The sequence below is a fragment of the Protopterus annectens genome, chromosome 10.part0 (genome assembly GCF_019279795.1).
Source record: "Protopterus annectens isolate FY-2018-M chromosome 10.part0, PAN1.0, whole genome shotgun sequence".
Classification (NCBI taxonomy): Eukaryota; Metazoa; Chordata; order Ceratodontiformes; family Protopteridae; genus Protopterus; species Protopterus annectens.
Window position 1 is genome coordinate 87,321,740 of NC_056744.1, and position 26,161 is coordinate 87,347,900.

General features: G+C 37.4%; 1 protein-coding gene across 1 annotated transcript in view; it reads right to left on the reverse strand.

Annotated features, from left to right (window-relative positions):
- The window catches only part of LOC122814100, a 232,055-nt gene that overhangs the window by 45,820 nt on the left and 160,074 nt on the right, over positions 1-26,161 (reverse strand). The window contains exons 10-17 of the mRNA XM_044086717.1: positions 20,282-20,402; positions 18,265-18,377; positions 12,043-12,133; positions 10,797-10,909; positions 6,997-7,096; positions 6,291-6,613; positions 3,409-3,529; positions 2,992-3,104 (exon numbers count right to left, since the gene is read on the reverse strand). Coding sequence (XP_043942652.1) covers positions 2,992-3,104; positions 3,409-3,529; positions 6,291-6,613; positions 6,997-7,096; positions 10,797-10,909; positions 12,043-12,133; positions 18,265-18,377; positions 20,282-20,402 — 1,095 coding nt within the window. The remainder of the gene's footprint in view (positions 1-2,991; positions 3,105-3,408; positions 3,530-6,290; positions 6,614-6,996; positions 7,097-10,796; positions 10,910-12,042; positions 12,134-18,264; positions 18,378-20,281; positions 20,403-26,161) is intronic.

The window sequence follows — 26,161 nt, forward strand, 5'->3', positions numbered from 1 at the left end:
AAACTCAAACTGCCTGCTGCAGCCAAAGTAAATTATTTGTCTCAGTCTAATCAAATCCATTGCCATTCAGAATGCCAGGGGTTCCATCCATGACTCAGATATATATATATATACATATATATATATATATATATATATATATATATATATATATATATATATATATATATATTCTATACAGTGTGATATATATCTGTCTGGGCTCTGAGAAGTGAGTGGCCTTCCCTTCTGCTAAAGTTGCAGGCCAGGAAGTATTTCTTTCTTTTTTTCTTTCTTTCATTCATTTTTTTAACCAGGGTAATGTGTTGATCTCAAAAAGAATGATTTCAGACATTTCTCAGGTGCAAAGTGTAAATTGCCAGATACAGATGGTCAAGCACATGGACTTAACAATGCAAGAAACATAGAGCAGAAAGTAAAATCCAAACTATGATCACAATGTAACCAAGTATTAGATGCAAAAATAAATGTATTAGGTTTCTGTTAATATAGCCAAAGACAATTGACACATAAAGAACACAATGATTTATTTACTTTTTATTCATACATTTGTTAACTGTGTAAGTACTCTGTTCCAAGGACCCTTTTCAGGCATGACCTAAGGCCTTGACAGCATGTAAGAAAGACAGAAGTAGAACAAAAAATGTAAATTAACCCAATAATCACATCCCATTGAATAACAAATATATGCAATAAACAGGGAATAATAAAACAGCACTGTGAAAACTGCAGCTGTAATATATGAGTCAAGTAAGCAGTGGCATCAGCTAGACAAATCTGTAAGTTAACTATAAGACTTTTATTAATGTCAAAATGGTATAATTATATTACATGTGGCAGGCGACTATGAGAAATGGGCATTGTGTAGCAGGGCCAACCAACTGAGCAACATGTGAATTAATTAGTGCTAACTAGATTCCACTTGTAGCTAATATTTCTATGGTAGATTAGAAGTCCAAATATGGGAGGAGTTAAAGGAAGGGGGTGAGTTGTTTAAGAAGACAAGATGACTGGAGAGTGAGATGGAACAGGTAAGGAGAAAGACTATTCAGATTACTGCAGTGTACCTGAAACATCAGCATTTCGATTTATGTGGTGATGTGAAACTTTAGAGTGGAACTATCTGAATGTCAGCTATTCCTTACGGAGGAACAATGACCCACAAATTTTGGGTCTGAGGATGAGAAGCAGGGGCTGCCACAGTGTATCTTATTTTGGGAATGCCTAAAAGTTGTGACATCATTTTATTGTGAATTAAAGTTATAGTCACATCTGGATTGAGTCAGTCTACTGGGAAGCAAAGCATATCTACCAAGATTTGGGAGTTTACAAATGAAAGAACACAACAAGAAATCTGTCTGCTGTCTAACCGGAAGCCATTCTACTTTTGCTAAAAGTATGTAGTGCTTCTATCTACAGAAGTCTATAGAGATAGTCATACATATTGTGTGGTAGGATGTTTGGAGTAATTTTTTTTCTATGAGGATGCAACTGCGACAGGAACGCCATACATTACATTGCCTTGAGCAGTAATATACTTTATTAACAATTTCCCTGGCTTCCAGCAAGAGGAAGCGTGAGATTTTCTATGCTCCCCCCTAAAAATTGTTTATTATGATTTCAGACTGCTCTATGGGATGTTCAAAGGTTGGTGAATAGTTAAATGGTAAGATATTTAAGTAATTTGTAGACTGTAGATTAGTTCCAATTTTGTAATTGATGACCCACTGTGGGGGAATTCATTTAAATTTTTGTTTTCTTCCAAAACGTTATTGTTACGATCTTCTTAGTTTTGAGAAATACATTATTGTTAAGATGCCAGCAGGTGAGATTATTAAGGTTAATTACTACTTGTATTTTGAAGGTACAACTGAATGGTGAGGATGTATAGGTGAGCGTGAAGGATTATTTGGAGTTTTGGATGATGCAAGAAGACCCTGCTGGAAAAAAGGAATAAGAAAACAGTGTTAAATGCATATCCTTGCAGTAGTCATAGAGGTGACAAGGAGACAGAAGGCCTGTTTTTATAGTGAAAGCATTCTTTAAAGATATTTGAAAAGCAATCTCCTGCTCACCAGCTAAAACCATCTGTCAGTAGGAGGCGATTTACAAAGAAGGGGGTTGGCAAAGCTGAATGCTTTTCTGAGGACTATATCATCTACACCTGTTAGGTTATTTTTAATCAAGTGCTGTAGGATATGTTGTCTGCGAGGGTTTTGAAGTTTCTTCCTTCTCAGACTCCATGCTGATGTCAGGATAGGTCATTGCATGCTTGTAGGTCAAGGTGCCTCGGTACCAGATAACTTTCTTCTCGGATTTTTTTCTAGCTCTGGGAATCATAAGTTGGGTCTGAAGTCACATCTGGATTTTGGATTTGCAATTTGAGGAAGGGGCCTAATAACCGTACTTTTCCCATATATCTGGAAGGAACGTGCGTTTTACAAATTTTAATAAAAATGAGATGAGTGTATCTGAGCTGGGGGAAGTGTTTTGTGATCTTTTTTCAGTATGGTCAGACATTCCATTTTTTTTAGAAGTAAAAGAAGGGAAAATATGTGAGGATGGATTTTGTTTTGGAGGGCTGGTTACCGATAAAAGAAATGGGGTGATTGATAACTTGGACAACTCTGAGAGGAAGTCTTCAGCGAATGCATATCTTTTTTGTTTGATAAATATGCTGACAGTTATTTTCCACCATTATATTAGATGCTGTTGTGGTCCTTTTTGTCCAGCAAAATGTGCTTATAGCTAGGTTAACTTGAGTAAAGGAGAAAAGAGGCAGAACCTCCTGTTTGGGAAGGGGGGGGTTAGCTCTGCCCTTCCATGTAAAACACTTTATTTCTTTGTTCTGATAATAAAGGTTATTCCAGTTTCTTTAACTGAATAGCATTCACTGAAGAAGGAGAGAAAGAAGAGGAATTTTTTGATAAAGACTGTTTCAAAGAACTGCCATACAGTCAACTCTCAACTAAAAGAGTCTCCTAACCTTACCTGTCCTTCATGAGTGAGACTGAAATGACACGTGTCCTCTGCATATTCAGTCATCCTTGTTGTTTTCTCTTCTGAAGTCTCAGTATCATATGGATGGAAAGCGTCTTCTAGTTCTGTAAAAAAAAAAAAAAAAAAAAAAAAAAAAAGCGATCAAAGAAAATCATGATCTTCGAGTAACAAACATCTGAAGGCATAGACAATACCTCTTTTGTTTTATACAACCTTTACTGTGCAAATCTTCCACCTTGAATTGTACCGATACTTAAGAAAGTGATAACAACCAACAAATATTATGCATTGCAAAAATGAGCTGCAAGTTTTACTTTTTCTCTTTATTTTTAGTAAAAGATTAAATAAAATTGGTTCAATTAAATCTTCGTCAGAGTAATATTATGATGCATATAAGTTAAATCCTACCTGCAGCACTGCAGGCCAATGCTTCAGCATCTTCTGTAAGTGGAGTATCTATGGAAATGTCACTGATAATTACACCACCTCTTATCTCCAGTTCGATGCTGCTGAGTGTATGCCTTGGACTCTAGTAAACATAAACACGCAAGAAATATTTTATGTACCGGTTATAACATCATTTACTCATACTCAATAAATTCTGATTGTTCAGGCATATACATTATGTAATGTTGTCAGCTTTAGTTACATTCATCAAATGCAGCTCTGTATTCAAAAGGTTGACAGCTCTGAAGCTGTCTGACATTTTAGGTCAGAGATAAGTTTATTAGGTACAAAACTATTTTACCCTGAAGTCCTTGGTCTGATTCTATTAGTTTCCCCTTGCAAAACAGCTTTAAAGTACTTAATTACATGGTGCTCCATAGCTGCCTCTTCTAATACAGCAACTTGTGCCTAGTGGGATATATGTGGGTAATAAAATCATCATTGAGGTTTATCGGCATAGCCAGTTGAGCACTATGCATTCACCTTATCAGTTCTAGATTGATTAGTCTGTCCTTTCTGTGATCGGCATAGCCAATTGAGCACTAAGTATTCACCTTATCAGTTCTAGATCGATTAGTCTGTCCTTTCTGTGATTGGCATAGCTAATTGAGCACTAAGTATTCACCTTATCAGTTCTAGATCGATTAGTCTGTCCTTTCTGTGATTGGCACAGCCAACTGAGCACTAAGTATTCGCCTTATCAGTTCTAGATCGATTAGTCTGTATTTTCTGTGAACAGTAGTGTTGTGTGTGATTTGTGTGCATCTGCATGGTAGTCACCCTGTCTTGGGTTTACAGTGTTGCCTGGCTATCAGTGACGTACATATTTATTGCATTTTGCTTTGGTCTCTTACTACCAGGTCTCTGTAGCCCTGCAAGCATCCTCTTTTTCCCATCTGTTTCTCCTAATTTTCCCAGTGATATAACAGGCAGTGAGCAGGGGGAGGAATCAAGGAGCTGCTCGCTGTAATATACAGACAGCTGCCTCCACCAGGTAGCACTCATGCTACAAGAGTTTGCCAATCCTGTTCCCTAAAATGGGCGAGCTAATGCTGGCAACCTACTCCCACATTTCCCTGTTTAGCATGTCCCAGCCACTAAGGTCACTAATTAAACTTAGACCTCCTAGGTGACAGGCATGACTTTATCATTCTGTGTCACACAACCAGTATGTTATGGTTTCGATAAGGCCTGTGATGCAGTATTTAGACAGACTGTGTGCCTTAGCATATAGCCATAGGTTCATAGATATGTACTAGGCTAACGACCATCATGGTCTTTAGAAGCTTAGCCGTGCAACCCAACCCAATTGTGTCCCTGTGTATCAGGGGCTTTTATTAGGAGGGGGTGTGTTAGTTAGGAAGTTTCTAAAGGTTATGTTGGGGGGAAAGTATGCTAGTTTGGGCATAGTTACTGCCTGCTTCTGTTTATCAGAGTCTTGGGGGCCAGACCTGGGGTGAATTTCCAATTTCCCATCCACCATCAAGGCATGCTTATCTATTGCTTTAGGTTTCTTACTAACATGTCTGTGTAGCCCTGACAGCATCCTCTTGACATACCAGGCAATGAGAAGGCGGGCAGAAACACATATACAGGTGCTGATTATATTGTATCCTTCATACCCAGGCAGTGAGAAGGGGGCAGAAACACATACACAGGTGCTCTTTACAGTTTATCCTTCATACCCAGGCAGTGAGATGGGGGCAGAAACACATACACAGGTGCTCTTTACATTGTATCCTTCATACCCAGGCAGTGAGAAGGGGGCAGAAACACATACACAGGTGCTCTTTACAGTTTATCCTTCATACCCAGGCAGTGAGATGGGGGCAGAAACACATACACAGGTGCTCTTTACATTGTATCCTATATACCCAGACAGTGAGAAGGGGCGCAGAAACACATACACAGGTGCTCTTTACAGTTTATCCTTCATACCCAGGCAGTAAGAAGGGGGCAGAAACACATACACAGGTGCTCTTTACAGTTTATCCTTCATACCCAGGCAAAGAGAAGGGGGGGCAGAAACACATACACAGGTGCTCTTTACATTGTATCCTTCATACCCAGGCAGTGAGAAAGGGGACAGAAACACAAACACAGGTGCTCTTTACAGTTTATCCTTCATACCCAGGCAGTGAGAAGGGGGGGAAGAAACACATACACAGGTGTTCTTTACAGTTTATCCTTCATACCTAGGCAGTGAGAAGGGGGAAAGAAACACATACACAGGTGCTCTTTACATTGTATCCTTCATACGCAGGCAGTGAGAAGGTGGGCAGAAGCACATACACAGGTGCTCTTTACATTGTATCCTTCATATGCAGGCAGTGAGAAGGGGGGCAGAAACACATACACAGGTGCTCTTTACATTGTATCCTTCATACCTAGGCAGTGAGAAGGGGGGCAGAAACACATGCAGAGGTGTTCTTTACATTGTATCATTCATACCCAGACAGTAAGAAGGGGGCAGAAACACATACAGAGGTGTTCTTTACATTGTATCCTTCATACCCAGACAGTAAGAAGGGGGCAGAAACACATACACAGGTGCTGTTTACATTGCATCCTTCATAATCATAAAAGCAAAATGCCCTTTGTCGCCATATAGAGGCTGTGTTTCTGCAAAGTTATAGCTTTACTTTCTTACCAAAAGCCTGAGTACAAGCCATCTAACTATACCTTTACTATTTTGTCATTTAATCAGTTTGTGTTGTGCTTCAGTGTCCATCTAAACACATAGTCATGCTAATCTTTGGTCTCTGTGTTAATATCACAATATAAAGTACGATCTCCCAGTCCTTCCTCAAACATTTATTTCTAGAATAAGAACTGTCAGCCACCTTAGGTACTTGTGTTGGCTCGTTCATGCTGACTTCATCCTGAGGTTCTGCGATGGTCATCATATCACTGTCCGCATGTTCCTGCACATGCATAACTGTGTCCACCTTAGCTTCTTGTGTAAGCTCATTCATGCTGACTTTGTCCTGCGGCTCTGCGATGGTCATCATATCATTGCCAGCATTTTCCTGCACATGCATAACTGTGCTCACCTTAGCGTCTTGTGTTGGCTCGTTCATGCTGACTTCGTCCTGAGGCTCAGCGATGATCATCATATTATTGTCTACATGTTCCTGCACATGCATAACTGTTGAGCCTTCATGTGCTATAAAACAACAGATGTACAAGGTCAGATTTCAGGTGCAGGAGGTTCTATTTTGGGTGTACAATGTCAAATTTCAAGTGCATAGGATCAGCCTTCATAACTGTCAAATAGCTACTACTGTTCAACCATTACTTGATAGTGAGTGGTGTGTTCTTTACTTTTATTTTTACAACTCTCTTACAGACAGTGATATGCACTAATGCTCTACCTCATCATATAAATTAACAACTATTAAAATATATTCTTATTTTCCTACAAAACTAAACAACTTGCATGCACAATAGATTTTAGAACTGTATTCTCCGAGCAGAAGATAAGAACTCATATCTCTGCTACTTACTTCTTCTTATAAAACATATTAATACTGCTTCTGGAGTATGTACCTGTGATATCACTTATTGAAGGTCCTTGTAAGTCTGTAACAGTTGCAGTCATGGAGCTTTCTACAGCACATCCAGCGTCTATCTCATTTTCTGCAGAGGCCTATTAGAAATAACCACATGGCTATATTAGAAACATATTCTGCTTGTACTGTTATGCAGATCTACAGTTCTTACCTACATGAAAACTAAAACATTCTTTTGTTCTTCTCCATTAAACTATGTAAAAGATGTTTAGTGATTTGACAATGCCAGGAGGTTAAGAACTAACATCCACAATGGTCAGACCTAGTCCACAATATTACTACCCACTTTGATCTAAATGAAATAGCTAATATCCTAGCTGACATATTTAATGCAAATGTTACTTTGTCCACAGCTAGAAAAATCCTACAGATTCTACATTCCCAGCCAGAGATATAGATAGGTCACCTGGCACTCCATCAACCTAAAGATGAGGATGAAAAAAAAAATCTTACCAAATTCACAGACCAAGAAACGTAGCAAGCTGCTTGTTAGAGTTACTAAAACACTGATATCTCTGATGCAGTATCAGAATTAATTACAGAAACAATACTATCACTCGCAGCTTCTGTAATGAATCCCAGGACTGCACCTGTGCACCACCCCCAGCAGTTTCCAATTGTACCCCTTAACAGTTTGTACCTAGTGCAACCAATCCCTTCACTCCACCCTAGTTATAGATCTGATCCCAGTCACCCCTTCAGTTATGGAACAAACCCTCTCAATAGCTAAGAACACCTCACCCATGGGCCCAGGTAATAAAGCAGGTTGCCTGATTATCAGTAACAAATATGGCCGTTCTGAACCCCTGCTTAACCTCTTTAATCTAGGCCTCTCTACTGGTTACATTCAAGAAGCCTGGAAAATCATCATTGTATTGCTGTTACACAAGGGTGGCCCATCCGCAGACCCTGATATCTATACATCCATTAGTCTCACTAACCTCATATATAGAGCTATGTAACATGTTATCTCAGACTTCATTCATCTGGACATCCTTTTGGTCTTTAGTCATATCTTTCTCTTCCAATAGGTACACTTTTCTAGTTTTTTGTGGACTACTTCCAGCAGGTTCAGGTTCCCGTCCCTGTACTGTCTTCAGAACTGCACACAACACTCTAAGTGTTGCCTAAGTAGGGCCTACTACAGCGGAACATTTTCTTTTAATTTCTTGGAATCTATTCTTCACAGGATATACACCAGAATTCTGTTTACTCCTGTCACTGCACTCTCATTCTGTTCCTGGTGTTCCCTTCCAGGTGTGGTCAAAGCCCTCAGTTGATTTACTTGCTATTTTGCCATCAGTTGCACTGCCTCAAGTGAATAATTCATGCAGGGTTTGTTTTGCCCCAGTTAAAGTGCTTTACATTTGTCTGTACTAAACCTCAACTGCCACTTTTCTACCCTCTTTCAACCCCTTCCTTAGACACCCCCCCCCCCATCCTCCACTGCTCACCCTCTTTTTGTGTCATCAGCATACAGGTTGTTCCTATTTTCTATTCCCTCAGATATATCTGGAACAAAACACTGAAGAGTACAGGATCCAGGACAGAGCCCAGGCTACCCCATTAATCAGTTTTTCCTTATTCCTGACATTATCTATCTTATAACCTCTCTCTGTTTCCTGCCTTGCAGCAATCTAATTCCTCAGAAATGGTTCTACCTCACTAGCTGCATAAATGGGCCAATGTAGGACTAAATCAAAAGTTGTGATCTCAAGTTCTTCTGCAAACTAGTCATAAAACTGGATCAATTTTGATTAAGAGCTCCTTTTGTCTTTTAACCTGTCAGTTGTATTCTAGGAAAGCAACTAGTGTTTCCCTCTGGATTTTCTCCATGACTTTCCTTAACAGTGTTGTAAGCAAATAGGCCTACAGGTCCCTAGATTCCCCCAACAAGGGTACCACACTTGTCCTCTCCGGTCTTCAGGTATTTATGTAGTGGCCAGAGATCTATTAGAGATCACTTACTGGGATGTACCAGTACACTGGTCAAATTCCAGAGGACTTCAAGACACCCGTCAGCACAACTGGTCAGATTCTGGAAGACTACAGGGGACCCACTAGCACAATGACCAGATTCCAGAGGGTGCTAGGAAGCCATCCATCTGGTCCTTGTGCTTTATCCTCCCTAATGGCAGCTAGCTCCCATTCACTGTCATCCTTTTATTTGTCTGTCTGTCCTGGTGTCTGTACACTGCTCTGCCCACTCAGCTCTACCTCATTCCCTCCATAGCACCCTCCCCTCACTTTCTTTGTTGAAGAGTAAAACAAAATATTTATTCAGTACAGCCGCTTCTTCTTTACTAACATTTAGGGCCCTTACCTCAGTTTCTCACCCTGACCCCTCTCTCGTTCCCTTCATGGGGTGGTGTTCTCATTCCTCATTCCCTTCATGGGGTGGTGTTCCCATTCCTCATTCCCTTCATGGGGTGGTGTTCTCATTTCTCATTCCCTTCATGAGGTGGTGTTCTCATTCCTTGTTCCCTTCATGGGGTGGTGTTCTCATTCCTCGTTCCCTTCATGGGGTGGTGTTCTCATTCCTCGTTCCCTTCATGGGGTGGTGTTCCCATTCCTCTCTGACCTCACACTTGATTTCTTCCTTCTGTAGATCATTTCTCCTCCTTCATCCTTCATTACTCTGACATTCATTAACAGCTTATACCCAAGTACTTCTAGATCCCCACACCCTCTTTTCACTGGCCTGTAGTTTATCAATATCAGCAGTTTCCACCCTGTTATCTTACATCACTGTCTGCAGTTTTGTAGTCTTCCTACCCAGACTCTTTGCAGTGCAAATTAATACTGCCCAGCCATCTCCCTAGTCAAAACTGTCTGCTCCTATGCTAGGTTCTGTGTGCGTGTTTTCATAGGTTCATAGGTAAGTACTAGGCTAGCTGCCCTTGTGGACTATTTTAAGCCTAACCAATTTCCCTTAGTGAGAATCAAGCCCTGTACATCCTGTCTGTGAGATAAACACCTTAACCATTACACCAGCCCTCAACCCCATTTCATTCTGTGCCCTGCTTGCCACCCCTTCTACTTTTTGTGATACTTTAGTTTGGCTTATCCAATAACAAATATGACAAACAAAAATCTGTTTTCTGAAAGTCCAGTGGCACAAGAAATTTGTTCTTGAATATGCCACTAGTGACCAAGGTTCAGGTAACATTCCCAGGTGCTGAAAGCCAATGGGGATCAGTGATATGAGCCAAATGATTGGAACCTGTCATATCTAAGCAGGAATATAGGGAACTTCCTCACAACGTTACTAACACCTGGAGAAGGGAAGAGAAACTCTACCTGATGTAGAGCATGCATGCATTGTTTACTGCAACAAAGTGCCTGAGGATGAACATGCACACAGTCCCATACACTTTACACTAGAACAGGCAGGGAGGGGTCAACTATAGACATAACAAGGTACAAGGTTTACATGTCCTATCACAGCATAGTCACTAGGGGGAAGAAGTTCTCGTGCATGTGCTGAGCTGGGCTGTATGTGGTTTTAAAAGAAGAGAGCACAGAGCAGTAGCAACAGTGTTCCCTGGTACTGTGCTGAGACCTGGGTGATAACATTTTGAAGCAGGCTGGTCAAACGTTCAACAGTGAATTACACCTTCTCAGACTGTATATATTTCTCACACTGTAGCTGTGGATAATTCTGGAAGGCAGTTATTTATCCAGTGCACAGAGGCTATCCAATGTGCAAAGGACAGAATACAGATGGGCAATATGTGATATAGTCTGCATAGTGAAAAAAAAATAATAAAAACATACCGCATTCTGCTCAGTGTGTGAGATGTCATGTGCACAGACATCGCCCAAAAATTCTGTGCTGTTTGATGTCTCATCAGTAAATCCATTCTGGACGTACACAAAGGATGAATCGTCTAGTATTGATAAACAACAGAAACACATGGTTAAACAGAAGGTGTCACAAGTTTCTTTGGAGAGCATTAGCAGAAGATGAATTATATTGGATGTTTACTATTATATAGGCATATAAACAGGAGCCCAATATACATTCTTGTCTCATCCTGTCCACTCCAGTACAGACTCAGGTCCTGCAAACCCCTCCACCACTACCATGAGCAATATGGATACACATCATCAACAACAATAACTAATAAATAAAATAACTAGGTAGATAAACAAATAATTAATCATCTTCTGATCTGCATGCAGGCAGATGACTTTTGTTAATAATGGCAAAGCCTGCCTTCTTTCAGCTGAGAAGAATGTGGTTAGCATTACTGTTACACCCAAAAACATGGATAGAAATTGCTAGACACAATTTCATTGTTAGACTGTCATTGTCAGACATACTCACTAATCTGCCGTATATTCGTTTTTTTCTGCTTTTTACAGCATGTATTTATTGCTAAAATCTATTAAATCTATTTAATAGCATTTTTAGCAAACTATCTGTGCCTGTGGTCCTCTCAAAATTTAGAACTGTTAGAACTAAAGGTCTTTCTCATTTGAAGAGTGTTAGTTTCAAAGCTGTGGGGTCTGTCTGGCAGCCCTAATGTGGCCCTGCACTTCTCTACAAATACCCTAGGAGATTCAAACAATCAGGCCGAGTGAATTAGCGAGTATCAAGGCCCTGTACCATAAGCACTGCAAAAAAAGCAGGTATGTTATTTATTTTAATATGAAAAGTCTTACACTGAATTTATAACAGATACGTTGTGTGCCAAATACAGCTCTACTTCCATAGCAACATTGTTTTACCTGTAAAGTGGTTGTTCTGAGAAGCCTGCTTAACAGCAAACAGCCAACTCGGCAAGCACTTTCAACATTGTAAACGTTTGCCGAATAAAACTCCCATGCCCACTTCCTCAACATACTTCTTTCCCTGAATGATACAAGCCTGTGTCTGTGGGTTTTTTTATAAGGTTATTAAGAACTCCTCAGCCCATAACAGGACTGGAGCTGTAAGAAATATATTAAAAACAATTATGTGTTATACCACTACAACTTCTGATAACACCAAAGCCTTTAAAAACTACAGGTAGAGAACCTTCAGGAAGGGCTGTTGTCTTCAGTACATCTATTCTTCCTGTGTCTTCCGTACTCTCTTTCTCATAATCCAGATGATCAGCAAAAAGAATCTGCAAAAATCAACACATAGCCAATAGAAAATTAAATAACACAAATGAAGTAGCTGCAGCTGTCAGACATACCGAAAAAAGTTAGATGCTATACAGGTTACTATTGTAATATTCTTTAATGATCACAGTATCATCTAACAAGGTTTCAGGGTGAGACTATCTGAATATGTGTTGAGTATCTGTAATAGTGTCTCTCTGTATAATACTCAGCACTGTAAACAGAGGAATATCCCTCCATTGATAAGTGCAAAAAATGAAGTAAATATGAGTATTTATTTATTTATTTATTTATTTGTCCTTTGTCGCTCAGTTAGTCCCACTAGCTAGTAGCTCCTTCTTCAGGTGAGACCCAGAGTGATATATACTAATAGGGAAAATATGGCCAGGGCATCAGTGAACTTTCCGTGCTCATCGTTGCATGAGCACTTCCTGTTTCCATTCAGGCACAGAGGTGGCTCAGAGAAACATGGAGGCAGATGGAGAGTAAGAGAAGGAGATAATGCCGTGGTGGGACACGTGGAGGAGAAAGCTAATATTGAGATTGAGAATGCATACAGGATTCTGTAGAAATGTTTCAAAGAAATATATGTGATGGAGATGAGTCAGCAAATGATGGGTGTATAATTACAACTCTCCAGTTGGAATGGTTGTGGGATGATTTACTTAAGGAAATGGTGATGTGGAGTGAGACAAAAAATGAAGATGTTTCCTGGAAGGACATTATAGAGAAAATACAAAAGGAGGATGCAAAGACAATCATTAAGACCAGTGGTGAGATGGAAAAGAAAACATTCCCAGAGAATGAAAAAGAAGGTAAAAGGGGAGTAACAGAATAGAAAAAGGCAAAATAAAATGAAAACCAGAAGTACATGCTAAGGATCCAAAGTAAAGAAGACAAAGAAATGAACAGGTGTGAAGTGTGGGACAATTTAATAGCTCCTCTGGGTGCAAAAGCACATGAGGTAAGAACATTTATTCTTATAAACAAAGAGACATTTTGTGACATTATATCTGATACTTTTTTCAATGGAAAATTTTCTTGGAGAATATGAAAAAAAACAAAGATTATAACCCATGGAATCTTTATATGATAAAAGCATTTAACTGGGAAAAATTGTGTACAATTTCAAATAGAGGTGGAAAGGGAGACTTTGAAAGGACATTTGAAAACTTTATGTAAAGAAGTACTAGACATAGCAAATGGTTATGATAAAAGGGGTTTGTGGATTGGTAGATGGGATTGTAATATTGTGTTATAAATAGAAAGAGAAGAAATATACACACACCAATCATGATAAATGCAAAGGGGAAGAGTCATAAAATACTGGGGACAACCCAAAACATGTTTTTTGTGTGTGGATAAGAAGGGCATTTAATAAGTAATTGTGATAAAAGAAAATTTTATATTTGTGGGGAAATGGAACATGATGCAAAAAATGTGAACTGAAGTGTTATAAATGTAACAAATTTGGACATTTATGGATGAATTGTAAAATGAAAATAAGAGTAAGGAAAAAATAAAAAATAGAAGAAAACGAGCAAAGAAAAGAAATTTAAAAGTGGTAGGAACAGAAGAAAAATTAGATGAGAAAAATAATAAGAGAATATAGAAGAAGGCACTGAAATAAGTGATGAAGACATAAACTGAGAGCAGTAAATAAAATAAGAATTCTATTGGTAAAACAGCAAAAGACAGAAAAAAATTAAAGGGACAAGTACAAAAGGAAAAAGAAAGGAAATGGATAAAAAAGAATATCTACAGCTAATGGTTGGGGGTTGGTATAATGATTAAGGTGTCTGACTCACAGACGCAAGGCACAGTGTTTAATTCTCACCTTTGGGAGGGAAATTGGCCAGAATTGGAATGGCCCATTAAGGCAGCTAGACTAGTATCAGCTATGAAATTCTGAAACCATGAATCTAAGGGAAAATGAAAACTTTAGAGTTCTTTCTGTAAATGTGAATAGCATTCAGAATACTGTATGAAGAATATAGATTTTGGAGAGATTTTAATGCATGTGATGTAGATATAATTATGTTAGAAGATACAAGATTTTTAACAAATGAAGAAAGATTACAAACAGAGAAACCATGGGGAGGAAAGATCATCTTGAATTTGGGACATGAGAAATGTTATTGAATAGCAGTATTCTGTAGAAATACAGTAAACATATTAGATGTAACTGCAGCACAAATGGGAAGATTAACCACTGTAGACTTAAATGGAAAGAACAACTATACAGAATTATAACATTATATGCTTATACTTATTGTAAAGAAAGGGAATGTTTATTTAATTAGATTTTAGACTATGTAGTGATAAATATGAATATTATAGTAACAAAAAAACTTTAATTGTGATTTAATAGGCAAGTATAAAAAGAAAGGAAATGACATAAGAAAAATGTTAGAAGTTATAAGATGTGGTAAGTTAAAACTTTGGGACAAAAATTCATGGACTTACAAAGGTGATTTGGATCGAACTGAAACAGATTATTTTACAGCATCGGAAGGTTTAGTTACAGGTGAAGGGGGTAGTTGAAACAGGATTTTCTTATCATCTTTCAATATGGCTAGAGATAACGGAAAACAAGGAATTTATAAAAAATCAGCAGAGGAATAAAGAAGATAAATAAGGATGCATGGAATGAAGAAGGAAAGAGGTTAGTAATACAGCTATGGAAAGATCATATTACTGTGAGAACATTTTATAAAAATGGTCTGAATGGTGAACGATATTTAAGGAAAAATGTATACATTTTTTTACAGTGGCAATATGATATAAGAAAAGTAGAGAAAGAAAGTATAAAAGAATATATAACAGTACATTGGAAGATTTAGAACATGATGATAGAAATTACTTTGACAAAGAAAAATAATTATGTGAAAGGAATAAAAAAAATACAAGAATTGTTATATAAGCAAATATATTTTTTACAAGGAAGAAGAGGAGTATTGAGTTATTTATGCAGATTAGTAAAGGAAGATGGTGTGTAATGAAAGAAATAAAAAGTGTAAAAGGACAAATAGAACTCAGGAAAAGATTAAAAACAGTGTAGAATAATATGCATGAGAAATGTTTAAAAAAGAAGGTAATGAAAACAAAAAATGTAAAGTAAAACAGTTAATATAAAAGGAGAATAAGAAGTTGGAAAAGGGGCATTTCTTTATATGAGCTAGAAAACATATTGGGCCAAGTAAATAAAGATTTGGATGTAGGACTGGATGGAATAGGGAATGAAATGTATAAAAATTTAAGGAAATGGCAAAAATACACATTTTAAAGATTTTGAATGAATGGATAAATTAAGATTTTATGTATAAAGAATTATGCAGTGGAATACTTAAATTCATGTGGAAGCTAGAAGACATTTAAAAACCTGGAGACTCATAGTATTGAACAATAAAGATTATAAAATCTTTATGAAAATAATACAAAAGAAATTTGAAATTAAAAATGGAAAATGTTATAAAATATAGTATATATAGTATAAAGGGGAAGGGTTGTCAAGAATTGTTAATGATAGAGAAATTGTGGATGATATTATGAATAGAAAAGAAGAAGTGAAAATCATGATAGGAGACCACAATAAGGCATTTGAAACAACTGGAAATGAACTCTTATGAGTAATAATGAAAGAATTTAATATAAGCAAGAAAGTTAGGAAATTATGTATGTTAGCATATAGTAATAATAAAGTAAAACTACTTGTAAATGCTTGGTTAAGCCAAGAGGTACTTATGAAGAGTGGTGTAAGACAGGAATGCCCAATGAGCTGTATGAATGTGATAGTGTGTGAAATAAATTACAAAATGAAGGCAGCTGTGTATATAACAATTGCATGGTTAAGAATTCAAGTTCTATTAACATATGCAGATGACATTATAATAATTGTAAAAAGCAAAATCGGATAAAAGAAGAAATAATTTGCACAAGAGAGTGTATAGAGGTGACAAAGATGGCTTTAAATAAAGAGAAAAGTAAAGGTTTAGGTGATGAAGTAAAGACAGGGGACATCTATTTTACATTGAATGAAATTTCTGTGTTAGGTATAAAATTTGTGAATAAAGATGTAAGCAGAAGTCAATGGGAAAAAACAATAGAAGAAATAAAACAAACCTGTCTTTTGTTGAGAACATATAAATTATTATTCAGAAAAAGGGTTATTTGATAAATTCAGTACTGCTGGGGAAATAGCATACGTATTGCAGATTTTTTTTTTCATTTATATGAGGTTTTAGATTAAATCCAGTAAAACGAGTTTTGTATATAAATACAAAGGAGTGGTATATGCTGCTTCATTACATTTGTACAAAGTATTAAAGTGAATGAATGAAAAAGATGAGAGATTATTAGTGAAACTGTATAAATACAAGTATGATAAATTTGGGGGTATTGTAAAAAACAGTAAAAGAAAAAAAAGAGTGTATAAATGAAAAAAATGTTACCAAGAAAAATATTTTTGTGGAAAATAAAAATTGATGCTATAGAAAAGGAAAGAAAAGTATAATGTAAAAATGTAATGATGAACATTACTATATAAAACCACAGTGAAATCTAACATATGAATATAATTAAAGCTATAAGAACAGGAAGCAAATGGTGTAATCAGAAAGTAGAATGTCAAGATATTTTTGTAGAGACAGGTAATATATATATATATATATATATATATATATATATATATATATATATATATATATAATCAGTAAAAGGAAATATGCCATATAAAAAGTGATAGAATATGTTTACATTGACAAGAAGAAAAAAAAATATTGAACATGTGTTTTTGAAATGTAAAGGAGGGGTTCCTATCACGTTGTCAAACTTTTAAAAGTTTGAATGTCATATGGTTGACACCATATGATCGAACTTTTAAAAGTTCAAATGTTTCAACAGAGATCTCCGTACAGTGTGGCAATGGAAGTTTTCCATTGTCTACACTGCAGTGTGATCTCGGAGTTAGTATGTTTAAAGAATGAGGGATGTGGGGGGTGCAGGGGGGCTGCTTAAGCTTTTGGGTAGGTTTTTTCTGTTTTTTTTTTTTTTTGATTTTTTTTAACTTTTAAGAGTTCAAACATATGGTCGCGACCATATGGTGTTTCAAACTTTTAAAAGTTTGATTATCTGACATGGACCCATAAAGGAGTAAAAAAGGTTATGGAGAAAACTCTGTAATGAGATTTTTTTTTCAAAGATATAAAAGAAGTGGATAAAGTAAACATGGATATGATTAAACATGTATATTATAAGAACAGAACTAAAATATATGTTAAACAAATAGATAAAAAGTTATTTTATGTCATACGGGTTTTATGTAATGAAAGAATAAATGAAATTATGTTTAATAGTAAATGGATTTTAGCAACAATATTAAGTAAAATCAGATGGTAGTTATGGAAGAAGGAGAGTGGGGGTTTGATAGGGATGAAAATTTAGTATGATTGTAAGGAAAAGTATGAATATGTGTAAATATATTTTTATATCCATATAGCTGAACATTTGTTAATATGTTGTAAATAACAGTTCTTTTTTGTATATAAATAAAGGACCCCTACTCTTCTAGATAGGTGCTGTGGAATCATTTACATCCACCTGAGCTACCACTAACTCAAACAGATTGTGTCTTAGTTTAACATCTCATGCAAAGGACAACATAGTCATGAGTGCAGCTTCCCCCTTATGCTGCACAGCACTATCAGCAATCAATCTACCTGGTGTTGGAATAGAACCTGCAGCCTTCTACACCAAAGGCAAGTATGCTACCTCATACACCACTGGTGCTGCAATTGTGTTTCTTCTCTTTTATTTTATTTTAGCATATTAGGTGCAAAGTAAAGTCCTCTAAGTATGAAGTGTACAGTCACATCTCCATTTTCCAACCGACGCTCTCAGTTCCTTAGCCACACTTTACCTATCCTATAGGTCCTTATTTAGACCTAGGAACCTAACCCTGTAATATAAATCTCTTTGCATTTCTTAATCAAAAAGTTTGCCTCCATCAAATTTTCCAACCCTCTGGCTGCATTGCCCTCTACTTGTTCACAATATTTTTTATTTCTTTCTATAATCTATCCTTTCGTATGCCCCACTGTTCTCTCTTGGTAAACTAGAAATGCAAAAAAGTCACCTGTTCTTCCTGTATGGGGTCATGCTGGTTCCCATCTTCCAAATACTCAGAAAGGTTTGTCCTTTCCATGTCCAGGCTGTCATTCACACAGACAATGCCAGAATCCTCGAGTACTAAGGGACAATAGAATGAAACATTGAATGTCAAGATTTCAAATAAACACAAGCATATTTCCAGAAGTGTGCATGGATGTGCATGTGTGTGTGTGTGAGTGTGAGTGTGTGCATACATGAGTATGTATTTGTGTGTGTGTGTGTGTGTGTGTGTGTGTGTGTGTGTGTGTGTGTGTGTGTGTGTGTGTGTGTGTGTGTACATGTATATGTTTCAGGAACACATATAGTTTTTAAATTGGATAAAACATACTAACCATCTGTGTTTTCCCTAAATGACATTTTGAAATATTTGCTGCTGGAAGCACAGACACCAGAACACCATGATGGGGGAGTACTAAGTAGTAACTACAGTTATCCTGAATTAATACCCTAATGTTCATGGGAAAGCAAATATTGAAAAGTGCACAGCATTTGACTGACCTTTTGCAATGGGGAAAAGATCCAAAACAGATTCACCTATATAGCTCACAAGTCAAGGCTTTATTCTTGATCTTAGAATTGAAACGGTATGCATGCTCCCCAGATGTTCTTCATTTGGGGAAAGAGTCAAGGTAAAACAAATTTGAACCCCATCTTGCAGGTTGCTTTATTTTCCTAATATTTTTATTCTTGCTGAATAAAGAGAGTTTAGACTATCACCCATAACCAAAACATTGATGACAGTAACCATGTCTGCAGCCTCTGGTCACTACCATAAGGCATGTTTGTTGATGGTGAGGTTTACAACCAGCACTCCTTATATCGCTCTGTTCTTGAGAGTTCCATTGCTACTCAAACTTCTATAAAGAAGGCATAACATCATATGCCATGCATCTTATCACATATGTAATATCAAGCTAGAGAGGTCAACAGTGACTGCATTAATGCAAAATATAGACTACCATTACTTATTCTGCTTTTATGAGTCATTATATCAGGTCAAAGAGATAAAGGAATAATAAAATTAACATTTGACTCCCCCTCCATCACATTAGGGACTCAGGGTTTGACATAGGCAAGGGTCACATGCTTGTTGTCTAGTGAAACAGTCTGTTGCATCCCAATGCAGGTTTTGTTTGATGTTCAGCATGGTACTATGCATAGAAAGAATCTGAAAGTGGATGTGTCATATGATCATGTTCCTGCTAGGAGGACAGAGTACAGGATACTAGAGCAGCTTCATGAAGAAGGACAATATGCAGGATGTCAGGGTCATTGTGGGTGAGGACTGATAACACACTGTGTACCTCTTCATGGAAAAGATGTTGTGCACAATGTCAGTGTCATCTTCCTGCAGAAGAACATAATGTCTAGAACACCTGGGTTCATGGAGAAAGGCAATATGTACACCACAAGGGGCAAGAAGTAGGTCATCTACTTAATGAATGTTTAGCCAAAGACCATTTCTTTCCATTAATTGAGCATGGGAAGGATAGTGTACAGGACATTAGAGACATTCTTTAGCAGAATGTCAACCAGCAGGGCATCAGGGCTTCTTGGGGGCGAACATTATCATCAGATAAATAGATTACAAACCCCCCCCCCCCCAGTCTCAGTGAATCCATTCTGAAAACTGAGAACTTCTGCAGAGATGATCTGACTGAGGTTGACAAAGAAAAATCCTGTATATTAAAGAAGCTGGAAACATGTGACCGGACCAGGATCAGTAACATGGAAGTGTATGAAGCAAAAAAACACAAGATCTGAAACTTTCTGTTGTTTACAGAATGCATCAGAATCTCTTCTAGTAAAATAATAATTTTCCATATTCAGATATCGAAATGTGCAATACTTTATTTAGTGGGGAATCCACTATAAGGAATTTTGTCTTACTGAAAATAGTAATTGTTCACAACAACTGCATTGCATACTAGTATATTCAAAGACAATTTTCAAGAACAATTTGCTGTATGAAATAGTTGTACCTGATGCATCAAAGAGCATGGCTTCAGGAGCTTCCATATGTAGGTCTGTGATGGCTGTATCTTCTGTGAGTCCATCAGCACTAAAGAGCTCCTCACCATCTCTCAGCATGTCTACTGAGACCTAAGAATGGAAATAAAAGTGAGAAACAAGAGACTTTATGGCTGGGGCTAGTTGGCTTTTACCAAATAATGTAAAACAAAACCAGACACCATAAAACCAAAGTAAGTGGGGGGCTATGAACCCCACACCCCCAATGTGGGGGGCAACGCCCCCCACACCCCCCCTAACTATATATACTAACACCAGGATCGCACTATAGTGTGGAAAAGGACATATACCTTTGACTTGCCTTACTGTACTACTTGTCAGTGAAATGAGTTTTAGGTGAAATGAACTTTAGGTGATTTGGTTTCGGTGAAATGAGTTTAGGTGAAATGAGATTTAGGTGAAGTGATACGTACCCATATATATGTGTATGTATATATATATATATATATATATATATATATATATATATATATACTGTGGAGCTTTTCTCCCCGGGCCTCATATATATATATATATATATATATATATATATATATATATATATATATATATATATAGATAGATACTGTGGAGCTTTTCTCCCCAGGCCTCCATTGAAAAAGGGCTCATCTTGGTCCAATGGACTTTCCCAGTTAACAAACAGCAAATAATTAAATAAATAAATCTATGCAATGGACTATGACTTTGTGTGCCTGTTTCTGTACATGTATGAGTGTGTGTGTGTGTGTGTGGGTGTGCGTGCGTGTGCGTGTGTGTGTGTGTGTGTGTGTGTGTGTGTGTGTGTGTGTGTGTGTGTGTGTGTGTGTGTGGCCATGTCTGTGCAAGACCTGATCCAGCACAAGGCAATTTAGGCAGCTGCCTAAGGCCTGGTGCTACGTTGGAGGCCCCATTAACACCAGTGTTACTACTACTACTACTACTACTACAAAACAAATCTAGGTCCACTCTGTTACTCAATTTTGATGTGTGACAGCACCAATTACTTCTCTTTTATTGGCTCAAACATACAGCCAGTGAGACATTGACTTTCTGGAGTTTGTTACAGTAAAAACAGACCAATTGTGGCCAAGATTGGAATCTAGCACTATTGTGGTCTTTTGAAAAAGCTGGTACTATGCAGTGCTGAAGACATTGCCATGTTTACTGTGGATCTGATAAGTAATTATTCAATTGACTATGTAGAATGTGTGTGTGTGTGTGTGTGTGTGTGTGTGTGTGTGTGTGTGTGTGTGTGTGTGTGTACGTGTGGGCATATGCCCAACCACTAATGGGCAGAATGCAGCTTCTCAACAGTCCTGCTGGGTTTTGCACAATGCCTTTAATTTTGACTCATATTTTTGCTTTCATACTCATAAAATGATTCGTTTTCTAGTAAATCAGTGAGGATTACAGTCATTCAATAATGCACGCCATTAGAGTTTCAGACTTCTTATTGGTTAGAAAATGCATGTCTGCTTCCCATCTGTCCTCAGTTTTGCAGAATATTTCTGATGCTGTCTTATGCTTGACATCCATCATAAAACGGTTGATTTTTCTGAGAAATCAATGAGGATTGGTCAGTTAATAATGTCAGTGATTTAAAGTTTCATAGCTCTTACTGCTCAGAAAATGCATGTATTTGCAATGACAATTGTTTTGTTAGCTTTTTAAATGAATTACACATGTCTGCCATTCATCTGTCCCAAATTCTGCAGAGAACATCTTATTTTTCCTCATATTTTTGCCATGTCCCTCATTAAATTATTCATTTTCTGGTAAATCACCGACAATTACAGGCGGTCAGCAATACCAGTCATTAGAGTTTCATAGTTCTTACTGTTCAGAAAAATGCATGGACTTTTAAACTAAATGTCAGTTGTCTGGTACTGAAGGCTCTAAGTTGTTAATGAATTGTTTTGTTTAATTCTACATCCATTTGCCTACTGTGTGACTTTGAGCAAGTCACTTAACTAGACACTGCTCTCACATCACCCTGAAAATAGTCTTTCAAAAGACCATGTTAGTGCTAGATTTCAATCTTGTCCACTGTTGGTGCATGTTGAGAATCTGGGTAGGAGGTAAAGTTAACACTAAGTTTGTTTACTAGTTATACTCAGTTAACAAACAGGTAGAATAAAAAATAGTATTGATATCTGTCCATTTTTGAGCCTTTGTCCTTCCATAAGTTCCATTATTTTGATTAAAAGTTAAAAATACTGAAACCCAAAATGTTGAAAACTCAAAATATTGAAAATGGGAAATTGCCATTTCTCCATTATTGTGTAATCCTGGAGATGGTATATATAACTAGCAGGAGGGTGTGGGGGGAACAGCACCCCACATGTGTGGTATAGGAGGGGCTTTCCCCCTCCATTAAATAGGTATTCAATGTTTTGAGTTTTCACAATTTTGGGTTTTAAGTATTATGACATAGATTCCCTCCCAGTATTTTTGGATTTGTCTAGAATTCTTGAGCAAAGAATTTCAAAAGTACTTTGGTCTGTTACTTGTAAACATTGTGGTTTTCTGCCAAACTGTTGTGCAGTCACTAAATTATGACAGGAATGTCATTTTCATATTTTGTATCCTTAAGAAAATGTTTGCAAATGAAAGCTTGTTATTCAAGCAAATTAATAAGTATATAAGAGAAATATTTAAATTATGTTCTTGATCTTGGGTCTTTGACTTTGATTCCTTAGCTAAGATGTTGTGAGTGTAGAGATAAGCCACAGTGGGTTGCATTGTATGCTTTGGACAGGGTTGGGTAGGCAGTTGGATGTAACAGTGTAGCACAGCTGTAGTAAATGGGGGAGGGTTGAGCAGTATAAGTTGTTAATAGCAATGGAAGCCTAGAATATTTGGGTGAGTTATGCTATTAGAAACATAGGTGCACAGAAACTAAGCAAACAGTCACAGGGCCATAAGATGCCTACCCCTATAGACCTTTAAGCAGACATATTTTAAAGTTTTTTGCACCTTTTTCAAGCACTTAATGGTGCTCACATCCCAAATTGAGCAGGGCCATTCACGATGACCCTGGTGTAAATTTGTGTCTATCCATCCAGTCATCAAGACTAGCCTTAAAGGTAACCAAACTTGTACTTTGTTTGACATATAGTTGTAACATATTAAACGAGCTTGGAATACATTGAGTCAGGAACCTATCCCTCCCAGAGAGTCTTTATTTAGTTAGTTATTTCATTTTTTTGGTGTACACGTAGGTCCTTATTGTGGGTATTTGTAGACCCACTGGTTTTGTGAAGAAATAGAATGTCAAGTATGACTGGATCTTTCGTGGCTCAAAAAGCAAGACATAGGTCAACTCTCAGCAGCATTTAGGTTACTGAATAAAGGAGAGTTGTGTATTAATCTATTGGGATAGTTAACAGAATTAAGACCTTTAATTTTCTTGATTAGAAATCTTTGGGGGAGGGTCTTTCCAGTAGAGCAATATGTTTGGATTTGTCCATACCAAAGGGGGCATTATATTCAATGATGGGTCTGATAAGGGAGGAATACAGTGATAGGATGACTTCTTTAAATACTGAAATATTCCCATGGAAATTAACTGGGCCAAATAGAGGGATTTCCTGACTGTGATGGAAATATGTTGATTAAATGAGAGAGAAATATCCACATATGTACCTAGATCTCTTATGACCATATCTGTCTGAACAGGAGTACAGTATGAGATGATAGCAATTTTTCTGCCAAACATTACTATGCTGTGCTTTTTTCATTTATTGACCATTTTTAATACACCATGTACACGTACATTCCAGCTATTGCTGGAGATACTTTGTATCAGTGGATGAGCAGCTAACAGTGTCCAGTTTGCCATCGTAACTAAACTTGGTCAGCCATACATTTGGGATATTGGCTTGGATGTCTGCAAACTAAATGCCAAACAGGAAAGAGCCCATAACTAATCCCTATGATACCCACTACTTACAATGTTACATTAACAGAGGGCCTGCAACTGATCCCTATGGCACCCCACTAGTTACAATTTTACATTAAGAGAGGACCTGTAACTGATCCCTGTGGCACCCCATTAGTTACAATGTTACATTCAGAGAGGGCCTAGAATTGATCCCTGTGACACCCCATTAGTTACAATGTTACATTAATAGAGGGCCTGCAACTGATGCCTGCTGCACCCTATTAGTTACAATGTTATATTCGGAGAGAGACAGTAACTGATCCCTGTGGCACCCCATTAGTTACAATGTTACATTCGGAGAGGGCCTGTAACTGATCCTTGTGTTACCCCATTAGTTACAATGTTACATTCAGAGACAGCCAGTAAGTAATCCCTGTGGCACCCCATAAGTTACAATGTTACATTCAGAAATTGCCCATAACTGATCCCCGTGGAACCCTATTACTTATAATTTCTTTCAGAGAACGAACTGACAACTTTCACATCTTCGGATATATTGGATAGCCAATTTGCAATCCAGTGGACAATGTATTGGTTTGCATTAAGCTTGTCTAATTTTTCAATAATACCAGCAAGGGGGATAGTGCCAAAATCTTTGCCCAGGTTGAGATAAGCAGTAAGCACAAAATTACCTCTGTCCACTGCCCCCATAACCTTTTCAAATAAGTTTATTATGGTAAGGCAACAAGACATGCCCTTCACAAAACCAAATGCATTGGGATCTAGATCAGCTAAGTCGCCTATGTTTGCATAAATGAGTTCTACTATGATAAATTCCATACCTTTGCATATAAGGCTGGTGATATGGGTCTATAATTACCCGGGTCTATAGAGGGGTCACCCTTGTGTAGTTGGAGTTACAGTGGCTGTTCTGCAGACATCAGAAACAAACCCTGTAGATAGGCTGAGGTTGAACAGCTTAAGCAGATGCTCAAACAGTACATACTTGGTGCTGATAGAATACAGCCTCATATGTTGCCCTTTCCCATGGAAGTATTATTTTTAGACTTTGACGGGGATTCTAAGACTTGTTCCAAGCTAATTTCAGGGGAAGCTAACTTTCCAGGGATAGTGGGATCAGTAATGTGGATAGGAGGGGTCAAGTTAGCACTACATTTATCTGCTAATATATTAGTTATATCCTTGGGGTCAAAACGAGTTGTATTATTATGAAGGAGCTCAGTATGCTGTCGAACATAATTCCTTAATTTTTTTGACATAACTGAAGAAGGATTTGCAGTTTATTTTGGAATTTGTAGCAAACTTAACTTCATACTTTGTTTTACATTTTCCAATCGGGTTTTAAAGTTCCTTCCGTGGCATGTTTCAGTGCAGTCGTGCTGTAGGGGGTGTGGATTTCTTACAGGTTTTCATTATCAGTTTTTGTTATACAGTTTATTATTATGAGAGTTCCACCAGAGAGGTTTATCCCTGTATTTACCATTATATTAAGGGTGGGTGGATACTGACGCTTCCATGGAATTGTTCAGGTACTAGTAAACATAAGAGGTGAATATGGAAGCCATCTCTGCTAGGTCCATTTGGAAGAGATTATTGGAAATTTTGCATGGGTCTTCCACAAGCAGAAGTAGGTTTGCCTTGGAGAAGTCCATAAAAGATAGTCTCATTTGCTGGTGGGGTGATACCACCAGATATGGCACAGGGGATAGCTGTTTTGTGGTCAGGTTTAACCAGAGGTGAGGAGATGTGGGTGACTTACCTTTCAACTGTACAGATTTTCACAGAATGTCCAGATTTTTACCTCATATGTTTTGCCTGTTTTTCATAAAATTGTGGGTTTCTGGCAAATTAGAGGCAAATCATTAAATATTGAAGTTAGAAAATAATGACAGACATTTGAGTTTCAGACTTCATACTCCAGAAAATTCATGCCAATGCAAAACATTTT